Here is a 13663-nt window from a genome sequence, read left to right on the forward strand (position 1 = left end):
CTGCAGTACTGTTCTGTATCTTCAAAGATATCCAGAACACCAAATTTAGAGCCAACTCTTTGAAATAAAATATTTATCGGGATTGTTTCAAGTTAAGTTCACGTACTGAACTCTCTGCATTATGAGGCTTTCCTTCCTATCTTGTCCCATTTTCTCTCCTTTAAAGAACCTCTGTTAACTGTCTGTCCACTCCCGGAGTCAGTGCTTGAGCAACTGTGGTAGCATCACACCTTGTTTCCCTGATAGCGTCCGCTCTGCTCAGGGAACCACATGGGTTGTGAATGTTGTTTTCCTCTGACCTTGTGTGGGCCAGTGTCTGCTGAGAAGACAGAAGACGGTCACTGTGAAGTCAGTGTACTAACGTCATGCCGCCCCTTCCTCCCCCCGCCCGGCCCGATGCAGTGTGTGCTGCCTAACGCTCTGCCATGCCGCCAGGCCCCGTGTGTCTCCTGCTGCCGCTGCACTGGCTGCATGGTTGCATGTTGGAACTTAGCCTGCTTGCTGCAGAGCGGCATCTTACGTAAGCAGCCGAGCTGTCCCTTGAGCTTTTTCATCAGTACTGTATAGAGATATGAAATATCTTAGTGAAGATATTTTCGTAAAGTCATATAACTGTTAGAAGGATTTGGGAAAGGATTTTATTTCTAAATCCTTCCATTTATTTCTCTTTCAAAATTCCTAAAATAGGCTGGGCGTGGCAGCATTCAGGAGGCAGAGGCAGGAGGATTACTGTGAGTTCAAGGCCAGCCTGGGCTACAAAGTGAATTCAAGGCCAGTCTGAACTACACAACAAGACCTTGCCTCAAAAAGACAAAAAAAAAATCCTAAAATATGAATGCAGATCCTATTTTGTCTGCAACTAGCTACTGTATATTTGTAAAGCTGCATTTATACATCTTGATGATTTTTCTGATATCCAAAACTGAAAATAATGAGTACCAGATTTTAAAATTTAGCTGAATGAAGCGTGTCCTGCACTAAGACATTTTAGCTGGGATGGAAGCCTGTGCCTTCTGTCTCTGATGTGTGCATGTTGTGCGTTTGCACGAATTTCGTTTATCAGCATTGGCCCTGTTGTCCCAGAACACTAAAGAAGTGAACAAACGTATACGCATCTCATCGCGGCAGTCTGTTTAAAATGCAGTGGATGCTACAAGGCTTCCGTACTTCAGTGGAATGGAATTGCCATCCGAATACTGCAACCTCTGCCAGTGTGGTTAATTTTCATTATTAGCCTTAGGGCTTTTGTGTTGTAGAAGTGATTGACTTTTTAACATTAAAAAATAATAATGAGGCTGGGGATATAGCTCAGGGACATAAGTGCCTGCCTGGCCAGTGCAAGGTCCTGAGTTCGATTCCTGGTACCATTAATAATAATAATATTAACAATGCTGAAACTACCTGCGACTCAATGCTACTTGATCAATGGCACTTCCAAAGATCTGTTCAGTACCAAATGTATTAGAGCCATCATCTACTGCACATGCTTCTGTGAACTGTGGGACTGGCCGGGAAGCAGTGCTGGTGCCCAGTACCTCCAGGGTGAGCCCAGGCTCCGCCCCCTTCATTCTCACACACACACACACACACACACACACACGACCTTGCCACAGAGCCTGCAAGTAGCCAGCACTACTCTGGGCTTCAATTCCTGAGCACTGAAATCGTTTTAAAACCCCGAGGTAGCTGAAACCGAAAGACGAGCCTGTGGTGGTGCTTAACCACCATCGATGGAAGAACCTGCTGCAGGGCTCAGCGTCTTTCTTTTTTTTTTTAAGAGAGACCCTTTATTTTGCAGTGGTATTTTTTTAACCCAGGAATGGGACAGTGATGTTGTTGATGTGTCTTCTGACGTAACTATTTCAGATTTTACTTCTCCGGTTGTATTTGCTTTTAGCATCAGTGAATGAAAACCATGAAATATACATGAAGGATTCTATGTCTGCTGCAGAGGTTGGTACTGGCCAGTACGCCACCACAAAGGGCATCTCTCAGACCAACTTGATCACCACTGTGACTCCGGAGAAAAAGGCCGAGGAGGAGCACGACGAGGAGGAGGACAGACGGAGGAAGGCCGAGGAGGCCACGCCCGTCTCCGCGATCCGGCACGAGGGAAAGGTACAGCCCCAGGCTGGTCCCGCCTGTCCGAGTGGCGCGGGGATTCTGAGGCTGTGGACGCAGGCAGTTTCCTATTTCTGCACGAGTCACTTTCACAGGGCGGTGTGTCAGTGACCGTTCCTGCGTCAGCATTTTAACTCTGCAAGTTGCTTTAACTTTAAATACTTTCATTTTAATAAGGGGTGTGCTGCATAAGACTTTCAACAGCTGTCCTCGATAGGTCTCTCTAAAATACCCTGGGTGGTGTCACCCATGCTTTTGTTTGGGTTTGCAACGCAGAACTTCGCCAAAGCTGTTTTCTTTGTTTCTGGCCTCAGTCTCCTACCCAAGTGTAGTCTGTTTTTCTAGGAATACGGTGATCATTCACCGGTCTTCTGATATGAGACCGCTGAGTGTCCCTGGCCCGTGCATTTGTAATCACCTCCCTAGTCTTCCAGTCTGATGAGCAAAGGAGTGAGCGGCCAGTTTGCAGAGGGGCTGTTCAGGCAGGAGGGGGCCGTGGGAGACACAGAGTAGCTCCGGGAGCAGCTTCTCCAGGTGTTTTCTTCATTGCACGTGGTAACATTGTTTCCCACAAAGCAAAGTTTCTTCTTAAACATTATTTTTAAACATCAACTTTATTTCTGAGGATCCACCAGAAGAAAGCAACTTTTTTAGAAAAACAACTTAAAAGTGCACATATTTGGGAGGTCTATAGGGATAATAACAGGAAGCCGGCGTGGTCCTGGGATATGCAGGGATCAGAGAGACGGGAAGTACAGCCGCAGTGCTCGTGCGAGCTATGAGTTACCCCGCACGGGAGAACTACTGACTCATAAGTGGTCTTCTTCATGGGGGCCTTGAAATATACAGTATATCCTACAGAAGCACCACTCAGGCTGCCACAGGGGCATACTTATTCCCCTCAGAATTTAGCATTGGCACTTTAATAGGACAGATGAACAAATAATTTTATGTAGTTGTGTTACAATATTCCAAATGACTCAATCCATCATCCTTTTAATTTTTGCATTTTTGAAAGACCCTTTACTTGCCAAACACAAGAGTGAAGCACAAGGTGGGAACTGATGACAGGGCTATTTGGATCGCTTGCTGCTAAGATGTGCTTTGAGCGGAATTTCACGTTTCCCCTCTTCCTGTCAGTTCAGTCGAGGGCAGGTTTTAACTAGGTCATATAAAGAGACGGCGCACCTGGAATGCAAGTATGTTCCAGTGCTCAGTTAGTTCAGACTTGTGTGATGTTGCCCGTACCAACAGGTGGTTCACTTGGGAGTGTAAATATAATTAAGTGACATGCAAAAGTAAAAGATTTTTAGTTTGCTCCCAAAATAGGTCCAGGTCCAGCTCTCGTTTTTGACTTGAAAAGGCCACCGTGTAGTATTGAGCTGGAACACTCCCAGGTCCTCACTCTGCGCCATTTATACCACGGGAAAAGAAAAGGACAGAGAGCACGAGCCCCCTCAACATCTGAGGGGGAGAAGCCAGCCCTTGGAGCGCGTTCCTTCCTTGGGGCGCGTTCCTTCCTTGGGGCAGCTGCAGTGGTGCCGGCTATTCTTATTAGCCCCAGGGCCACGCTGACTTTTAAAAAGCACTATAATAAGTAGCATAGAAGTGTAAACTTTAACTTTATTCTTTTCCATCTTCAAAAAGTAACACAGAGGGAACTTTTTTTTTTTTAAAACAAAACTAAAATGTATTCCTGAAAATAGTTGTGAAGAGGGTGGCCCCAGGCTTCCTGGGGAGGAGATCTTTTCCCTCAGGTGGTTCCCTAGTTCTAGGCAGCCAGAGCACAGTCGGCATCTCACAGAAGGTGGCTCGTAACATTCTGAGAGAGCTGTGCGGGTTCTGTTTAGGATTCAAACACGAGTGTGGGGAAAGAGACACTTCAGCGCTGATACATCCAAAATGTACTCATATTTGTCCTTCCCTCATGCTCAGCTGTGATTTTATTTGTGCGGTTCCTTTCCTTCTGTTGCTATATTTGCCTCTTCTCTCCAAGTCAGGATTGGATAACCATCACCAACCAGCCTGGGCAATTTCCATGCTATCAGATCGCTAGGCAAAACACACACACACACACACACACACACACAGAGGCACACAGTCAAACACGGCACAGGCAGCAGCAGAAGTCTAACTATCCTGAGGCTCTGCACCCTGGTCTTGAACCCGCCTTGCTTTCTTCCAGTCATGGCCAGCAGCAGCCTTCACCAAGCAGAGGAAACCAGTTCTGAACAATGATACCATCAGGCCCCCTGAGAACAGAACTAGGTTCAATTTGAGTTCACCAGGACACTGTGGGGCAAACACAAAAGTATCAACAGGCCCTTTATGTCTTGGCAGAAGAGATGTATCTTTCTACATCTGGAGAAATGTATCTTTCTATTGCTAGTCTGGTACAAATAATAGAAACTAAACACATAGAACCCATGTTAGAAGAAAACACATTCTTTCTGGCAGTTAGCATGGTGAAACTGCTTATTTTGGTTGATAGTCCTCTTACTTCTTAGAGGATGGAGGCAAAAGAAAAGTTTGAAAGGCAGCTCAGTTCTTGGTGAGGAGTCGGAGGTCCCAAAATGCTCATTATCGACTATCTCAGTTGTGCCTGTGTATCAGACAGGAGTGGGGCCAGAAACTTCTTTTTGGGGAGGGGGGGCCAGAAACTTGATTTGAAAACCCACCTTTTTATGGATATGACTGACTAACCCAGGAAAAGAGCAATGCTAGAGTTTTTTTTGAATTAATTAATATTTGAATTGGAGTTCATTTTCATTGTTATCTAGTTGAAGTATTATAACAGATCTATTACCTGGAGATCCGGAAAGGGTTATTGAAAGTCTTGATTTTAATTTATTGAAGAGTTTCATTTGCTCTCAAAATCCAAAAGCCTTCTGGTGTTGTGGGTCTGAAATGAGGTTTTTTGGTCGCGGGGAAACATGTAGGTGTTGGGAGTGACCGTGAATACCTTCTGTCTGAGTTTTTGAAAATCACACTCTGTGTGAGATGCTCCTGTCTCGGGAGAGCTGAGGCCACCCGCGGGGACCTGGCCACAGCTGGACTCCCTTACAATTCACAAACTGCCCTGGGGCTGAACTTCTTGTTTTATAAGTGGATATCGATACCCATAAGAAAAGTAACTAATTGCAGTTTTCTTTTTGTCCTTTTGCACCTCTGTTTGCTGCTTCCTGTCTCTCTCTGTCTCCCTCACCTCAGCCCCCCGGGCTTGGCACTGACTCACGCCCCTTGTCCCCCCCGGCAGCCCATTGCGACCCCTCATCTCCCCCAGAGCTCCGGAGGAGGTGTACGGAGAAGGAGCACAAAGCGCCAGGCTGCGAGGCGCCCCGAGCAGAGCCCGCGCCCGACGAGCCCGCGGCGGACGCCCAGGGCCAAGTGAAGGCGTGCCCGGGCGACCCGGACGTGCTCTTCCGCTGCAGGCGGCCGGCCAGCAGGGGCGCCACCCTGTTCTCCTTCTCCTTGCAGCTCCCGGAGGGCTTCCCGTCGCTGCTCGATGACGACGGGTACCTCTCTTTCCCCAGCCTGTCCGAGACCAATCTCCTGCCCCAGAGCCTGCAGCATTACCTCCCGATCCGCTCGCCCTCCCTCGTGCCCTGCTTCCTCTTCATCTTCTCCTTCCTGCTGTCCGCCTCCTTCTCAGTGCCCTACGCCCTCACGCTCTCCTTCCCTCTGGCTCTGTGCCTCTGCTACCTGGAGCCCAAGGCGGCCTCCTTGAGCGCCTCCCTAGACAATGACCCGAGTGACAGTTCAGAGGAAGAGGTGTGTACCTCGGCATAGAACACTCTGCCCTGCGTGTTCCGTGCTTCAGTCCACACGGTGTTAGCCGGCTGCCGCCATAGTGGTCCTCCTTTCAGAGCCTCATTTATGTCTGTGCCAACATGCTGAGGTTGTGTGTGGCGGGGAGCCCGCCCGGGCCCCGGGGTTAGGCACAACGCCCTGTGGACATCGCCTGCAGAGGCCGGCGCTGAACCCTCCTCCACCCCACCGAGTTCTCTGCGGGGGGAATGACTGGCTTCGAACTCAGTTTCAAGTACTCCGTTAGCTCTGTAGAGGATCAGGCGGAGGATAGGTTCCGCTCAGTAGTCATCTTAACAAAATACGGTGAGGAGCGTCCAGCTAAAGTGAGAGTCACGGAGCGCTCGAGCGGGCGAGCACAGGGGCCGCCGGGGATGTGTCCACCTCCCAATCGCTGCCCAGATTGCAAATGTGTCTCCTCTCTGGAGACTGAGTGCCTGACAGCCCTCTGTGATGGTTGCTGCCCCCGTTACCCAGTGAGGTGCAGCGTGTCCATCGTGCATGGGGTCAGAAGAGATGTCCACGGCGGTTTAAGACACCCACGTGACATCTGCCATGGGTAGGGTGGACACCGGACCAAAAAGAACCAGAGACAGCGCGGTAGTGCCCACGTATGACCAGGAAAAGGTCCCTGTAAGGTTTGTCTACATTATAAACACAAGCTGCAGTCTCACCAGTACTTGTGGCTGTTTCAGATGGCAGCGGTTCTGCAAATGCAGCAGGAGCCTGAATGCCCCGCATTTTGACAGCGTAGTAATGGAGGAGTTGGCTGGGCGTCTGGTCCTCAGCCAGGGGTGCACATTGTAGGGCAGGAGCCCAGGATTTCAGCCTGTCTGGGTCCCGCCCTCACCCCAGCGCCTGGCTGAGTGGAGCTCACACAACTTCTCCTCTTAATCGCTCCCCTTCTGCGCTTTCCCGCAGCCCAGAGAGCAGCACAGCAGCTCCCTTTCTCTGGACTTCAAGCAGAGCCTGGGGAAAAGAACAGAAGCTGCCCTGGGAGGTGCTGCCCATGGTGCCCACCCCCCACCTTTGCCCGACTCCCCGCAGCCCTCCTGCTCCAATGGAAAGAGCACTTGGAGGCAGGGGAGGGGCCAAATACTCGTAGCGTTTACAAACTACCGCAAAATCAAGGCAGCATTAAGAAGAGAAAGTCTATGCACTCGCATGCTCAGCTCGAAAGTCACAACGTGAGCTGTGACTGTTTAGTGGTATTGTGACAATTTCTGTGCCACAAAAGGGGGGAAAGGTGACTGTCCCACGTGTGTTCTAAATGAAAGTCTAGGCGGTGATGGCAAACCTTTCAGAGACCGAGGGCCCAAACTGCAACCCAAAACCCACTTATTTCTCACAAAGTGCCAACACCGCCCCTATGTGCACTGCCGCCCGATGCTTGGCTGCGGGGGCGATGCTGGGGCGACTTGGCGGCGTGGACAGACAGACAGGGCCCTGTGCACCCGCTGCGGCACACATGCCAGGTGCAGGCTGTTTAGTAGATACTGCAGTGTTGTGTAAGAATGCTTTTCAAAGTTCTTGGGTTACATGTGACTATTAAACAGATACGCACATATGCGGAAAGGTAATTTTTATACCTAGATAACATTTTGCCAGCTATTTTAAACCTTCAACTTGAATACCGCTATTTCTCCCAGTTGCAGGGTTCCCAAAGATGATAGGCCTGGAACGTGCTACAGCCAAGAGCCCAACGTTAGCCATACAGACTGCTGACAATGCGTAGCAGGTTTCCAACGTGTAGATCTATTTTTCCTTTAAGAATGGAGTCTCCCCTCCAGCTAACATAAAGCCAAAAATGAAACCACTTTCCTAAATTCTGAGCAACCGAACTTTCCTACAGCCAGCCACACAGATCTTGTGCCTAATCCAGGGTGTGCATCTCGTTGTTCTGGGTGCATGAGAGTTTTCGTCAAACTCGGGCATGTCTGCATTACATCCGCAAAACAAATCACAGCAGTTCCTCCTTGTACGCTGGTGGAGGCGGATGGGAGCTCCTGGTCCTAACTGTCCTTGTCCGTGCACGCTGGGACCCCAGGCTTCGGTGCTGTGGCCTCACTCTGTTGTCCCAGCTCTCCTGACACCGGACTTTGTAGTTGGCCATCTGTTCACCGCCGACTCCTAACTCCGGGGGTTAAGGGCTGTGCATTCTAGTTCAGCCTAAGCTGAAGAAAACTCATATTTAGGTCATTCCGTGTTTTTAAAAAATTGCCATTGGCTTACATTCTGGTGTTATTCTCGAAGCCTGCAGCATTTTGGCAGCTAAACTGGGTGACTTTGTAATAGACAATTCATCTCTGTCACTTTCACTTTGCAAAATCGCTAATAATGGTAATTCTTTTTACATTTTTTACATGTTCTAGTGGCTTCATCAGTCCCAGCCCTTCCTAAGACTGAAATCCCAGGGTAGAAAAGTTTAATCATTTCAAACAGTAAAGTGGTTGGCCGATCTTTTTGTTTTCTTCTATGCTTTCAGGATGGCCAAATAAGGGACAGACCATCAAATCATCTATAAAGACACATAAAGTTAGCTTGCCGTAACGTAGAGTGTAATCACATGTGGGTTTTTGTGTAATTTTTTGATAATACAAAAAAAGGAGGCAAGTTCAGTGTGGATGAAAAAAATAACTGATTTAAAACTATCTAAACATAGCATGATGTGATAGCTATGGCATGCTCTTTGCTTTGCAGTTTGGGATAGTCATAGTACTTTATATAAATAACAGTCACTGTCAAAGCTGCTTTATTCAGTTTTTGACTATGCACTTCTTGACTATTCATCAGGCAATACACTCACTGACTGGCTGGATGTTATGTAGGAAATTCAGGAAGTCTAGAGATGACTTTTATTTTTGAGATGAGATCTCTCTTTGTTGCCCAAGCTGACCTTGAACTCATAATCCTCCTGCCTCAGCCTCCCCAGTAACTTGGATTTCAGGTGCATGCTACCATGTCCAGCTTTTGAGGGAGTCTGCATATAGCCAAAGATGTTTGTGTATTCCTAGAAAATTACGTAGTCATAATATTGTAAAATATTTTTGATATCAATAGATTATCATAGTATATGCAACTTTTAGCTTTATATACATCGGGCCTTCTAGAAAACATTTAGTATCCATTACCCAGTGTACTTCAAGCTGTGATTTTCTCCATTTTCCTTCCCTCTTATCTACAGCTAAACTCTAGTGCTAAGATGTTGGAAAAGTACTGATGTAAATTTTAAAACCATAAGGGAGATCATCTACACAGAGCTGTAACCTTCAAGAGCCTTGGGTGTCTTTGGTAGAACTAATGGGGACACTAAGCAGGATCACAGCTCTTCTGGAAAGCCTGGGGTCCTGGAGTCACCCTCTACTCGGGAGCAGTAGCGCCCTCTCTCCTGGCCGTCTGGGCAGTGCCAGGCAGCAAAGCTGTGCCAGTACCACGGCAGTGACTGCCACACAGGAAAACCAATAGCCGCTCCTGCCCCATTGCTCATCAAGATGGTCAGGTCACAGAAATCTATCAGCCGCACTGCCTGACAAATCTACCGAAAATGTCTCTACTTCCTCTGGGTCACTAGAGGGCCAGAGTGCCATCCTCTGGGGCACACATACCGAGCTGTGTTCGGATTCCTCCTCTAGAAATCTATGAAATCAGAGCTTTTGATCATGCCAGGAACTGAGGTCAGTAGAGACAGCCCTGTTCTTGATGCCGCCTCCTTGTTCTTGAGAGAGGGCCATAATTTTAAGAGACAGATAGACAACTACAGAGCTTTCAGTTCTGATCTTTGTTTCCAAAATATTAATCAGGAAGTTGGGTGTGGTGGCACATGGCTGTAATCCTAACATTCTGGAAAGCTGAGGCAGGAGGACGCAAGTTTGAGCTCAGCTTGAGCAATTCAATAACTGAGACCCTGTCTCAAAATTAAAACATAAAAAAGGTCTTGGGACATAGCTTAGTGCTAAGGCCATGAGTTCTACCCCAAGTACTGGAAAAAAAAATTATATATATATATATATTTCACAAATCTTTGATCAAGGGAATCATACTAATAACTAGCTGACATTGTAGAGGGAAAGTCAGCTAATATTTAGGGCATTTAGATTATATTTCAGTGTCAGTGTCCATAGTCTTACTCAAGAGGAAATAGTTTTTCAAAATCATAAACCCCTTTGAAACAGGTTTTTTTTAAATCATGAAATTGTTATTCTAATTCTCCCCTGAAATTCTAGGCTCTGTCAAATGCTGTGCTTTGTTTTATTTGTTTCTAAGTAGATGTCATTCTCTCTGTCTGTCTGTCTCTCTCCCTCTCTCTCCCTCTCTCCTACTTTTTCTTTCCTGTCACTATTATTTGCACCATGTGTGTGGTATTTTTGCATCACGAGGTTTGAATACACCCTTTGACACCCTCTTCTTCCCCGAGGGTGGGGCAAGATAAACAGCATTCAGTCTTCGAAGCTCCCTCCTGGCCGTGCTGCTTGAAAACTGAGTTGGCCTTTCCCATATGTACAACATATGTCTGTGAGTCACTGGCATGTGCTTTTTGTCATTAACAAGTAATGCAGACAGCCTGGTGGCCATCAATGGATGCAAATTATCCAGATAAATGAGGGGCTGAAAGTCCAGTGACTGTTACAGTAGCCTTTCATGGAAATTTACATTTTCTTTTACCTCTCAAATGTGACTAGAAGGGAAACCATGGACCAACCTCAATCTCATTCATGTTAGGCTTTGTTCAATGAGCTTCCTTGGGGATCAGGGAGCGGGTGGGAGAGGTATGACAGAGTGGCGTCCAGGCAGCCGGGGGTGGCCATACAGTCAGTCCCTCCCTGCAGCCCCGCAGGCCTTGCGCCCCTCAGGTGCTCCTGGGAGGGGCTCTGTGGCCCACGCCAGCTCCGGTTCTCCCCTTGCTTGGCTAGAACATGCATTCCCAGAGGGAGGTTGTGCTACAGATCCCACAGACAGAGAATGAATGCTCCGCATGCACTCCCTGTCTGACCAGATGGGTTTGTTTTCTGTCTCTGCCTTCCTCCTGGACCCTGATCACTTGTGTGGTCAACAGACAGACAGTGAGCGCACGGACACCGCAGCCGATGGGGAGACTACCGCCACCGAGGTGGGTATACTGAACCTGACTCCTAGTGGCCTGGGAACAGTGCCTTGTGGGCAACCCTGTGTTGGAGTAGCACACATGAGCTGCTGCAGTGGAGACCGCCCTGAATTTCACAGCAGGCATTAGATGTGCTTGCACTGCCTGGCCCCTTGGTCCCGGAGCTCTGGCTCGTGTCAGACTCTGGAAGGGCCACAGCCCTGCATGTCTCATGCAGAAGGGTTGGACGGGGCTTGGGAATGTCTGTTTCTGGGAAGCTCTCTGGTGATCCTGACTCTGTTCACCTGGGGGCTCACATTTTGAGAATCACCTGCACAGCCTGATGCTACTGTTTAAAAAAGATCACGCCGTTCAAAGGAGAGGCTGTTTGTGTACAAAACCGTGATGCAGTGAAGGTGTCCCTTTAGTTAGCTTATGGGTGAGACCCAGTCCCAAATGGTCAAATAATACTTGCTGAAATGATACCTCTCTTAACTCCTTTGAGAGCCTTTAGCTAATGCCTAAGTCACTCATAAATGAATTCTCTAAGGAGAAGAAAATCAGCAAACTGCTATTTGTACTTTACTGAAAAAGTGCAAGCACATTGGATGAGGGAGATACTGCGCAAGCATTTCTGCTTTATTCATTAAGACACATTAAATGTGTGTCTTATGTTGTCATGTTTAAAATCTACCCTACTAGTATCTGATGAAAATTTCTGTAAAAATGAATATTTATATATAGTAGTAGAAGTCGAGATGTTTATTTACCACTGTGCTGGCCAAATTTAGCTTTTACTTTGTGATAAACTCTAGATTGTATGCTATTTTCTACATCTTCCCATCATAACCATATTTTACAGTTGAATAGTGAGGAACTAAAAGTTCTGTGTTATCATACATTGCTTCACTGAAAATGTCTTCAGAAAAAAATACTGCATCGTGATGTTTCATTAGGTTTCTTTCCTATTAAGAAATGCCAGCATTAAAATAATAATTTTAAAAGTAAAATAGTGTAAAACCACTATCCAGATTCTTTTAAGCAGTCATAAATAAATCTGTCACAAGTTAATAATTTTCTATGCCACACTACACCCTGATTTTGTAAGCATTCATTATGTGGAGCTACAGGATCATATGTTCAATAAATGTTATCCGGATCCTAATATGTGCTAGAAGTAACAAAGATTTTAATAATAATCCTTGAAATTTCTATAGCCATTTAAAATTTGTTACATAATGTTCACAGCATGCAAACCAAGAGATGCAACTGAGGTGATTGTGAAGCCCTAAAATTCAGTGCAAGAGTTGGGAAACCACACACACACACAGAATTTGCTCTGCGCCAGCGCTTAGGGTGTTGGTGTCCTATAGCCCTGTGTGTATGTCCCCTTCCTCCAGGGGCCAGCGCAGCAGTGATGTTGCATAGGGTGTGCAGAGCAGGTGTCCTTGTCCCCGTCGGCAGATGAGGAGGCTGAGACCGGGTAGACTGATGTCACTGCAGGTCCCCACGGGGAGTACAGGTGCTGCAGCCCAGGCCCTGGGCTACAGTCACAGTGAGGAACGCAGCTTCCCTGCACTGGGGTGCGAGCCGTGGGCTACTCACCTGCTTGCTGCCACTTAGATACTGGTGCACAGGTTAGATAGGTTCTTAAACTTAGAAAACTGAGATTACTCTCGTGGCTTAGGGAGGTTTTTTTTAATGTGAGTATCTTTTTAAAACTCAAAAACTGCCCTGTTCTCATTTTTTAAGAAATGACAGTGTCATGGGCAGTTGTTGATTCCTGCCTTCTTTTTTCAGTCTTCCTTACTTAAACCACATCGGTCTTCTCCCCTCTGAAATTTGTCAGGTGTATAGGTTCAAAAAAGTTGACTTTCTGAAGAAATTTTAAAATGTAGGCACACCTGTGTGCAACTCTTCGAGGCTCAGGCCCTTGGCCCGCACCCTGGGGCCGTCACAGCTGAGCCCACAGGACTTTTGTGGCGATTTGTTCATCACGAGGGCACCGTTCACTGTGGTGTAGAGGTAACCATTCTCAGAGGTTGTACTCCACGGAGCCTTTGCTGGTGCTCATTAAGGTCAGCCTGGCCAGCCCTCCAGGCCACCTTCCCAGGCCTGCACCAGGGACCCACTGAGCAAGGGGCCCTTTACCCCTCTGACCCTGTGAGGCTTCATAACCTGTGTGTGAGAGGATGTGATGCTAGAGACCAGCGTTCCCTCATCCTAGCATGAACCTCACGGTGAGACGTTATTTCCCCCTCTTTCCCGATGCCGGCAGTCGGACCAGGAGGAAGATGCGGAGCTCAAGGCACAGGTAGACAATTACCCTAGAACAAAATCCCAACCCAGTGCGTGACGAGTCCTTGTCTGCGGTGTCCGGCCCACTCGGCATGCTCTGTCGCTGGCACCGCGCCCGCGGCGTGGTGTGTAGGATGGCGTCCGATCCCCTGATGACGGGGGCCCTCACCTTTCCCTTTCTTCTCCACTTTTTTCAGAATAGTCTGGTTAAGCGAATAAAGGGTGAAAATGTGTATGTCAAACATAGTAATCTTATGTTAGAGGTTGGTATTGGTACACACCAGTGCATGCCTGTGTGCTGTGTTCCTTCGTGGCATCCCTGTGCCTCGTTCCGCAATGCATGAACTGTGTGCCCAC

The 13663-nt window shown here is 47.6% G+C and overlaps 1 protein-coding gene across 21 annotated transcripts in view; it reads left to right on the forward strand.

Annotated features, from left to right (window-relative positions):
* Nucleotides 1-13663, forward strand: part of Epb41l3 (erythrocyte membrane protein band 4.1-like 3) — a 215160-nt gene that overhangs the window by 186778 nt on the left and 14719 nt on the right. For 12 of the 21 annotated variants that reach the window (XM_013517088.1, XM_013516964.1, XM_013516834.1 and 9 more), the window contains 4 exons: nucleotides 1898-2118; nucleotides 5332-5892; nucleotides 10982-11035; nucleotides 13287-13322. In XM_013517088.1, coding sequence (XP_013372542.1) covers nucleotides 1898-2118; nucleotides 5332-5892; nucleotides 10982-11035; nucleotides 13287-13322 — 872 coding nt within the window. The remainder of the gene's footprint in view (nucleotides 1-1897; nucleotides 2119-5331; nucleotides 5893-10981; nucleotides 11036-13286; nucleotides 13323-13663) is intronic. The other 9 variants (XM_005372625.2, XM_013517228.1, XM_013517295.1 and 6 more) reach the window with 6 other exon arrangements.

Source organism: Chinchilla lanigera, unplaced genomic scaffold (assembly GCF_000276665.1).
Source record: "Chinchilla lanigera isolate Chin_1 unplaced genomic scaffold, ChiLan1.0 scaffold00001, whole genome shotgun sequence".
In the NCBI taxonomy this organism is placed as follows: domain Eukaryota; kingdom Metazoa; phylum Chordata; class Mammalia; order Rodentia; family Chinchillidae; genus Chinchilla; species Chinchilla lanigera.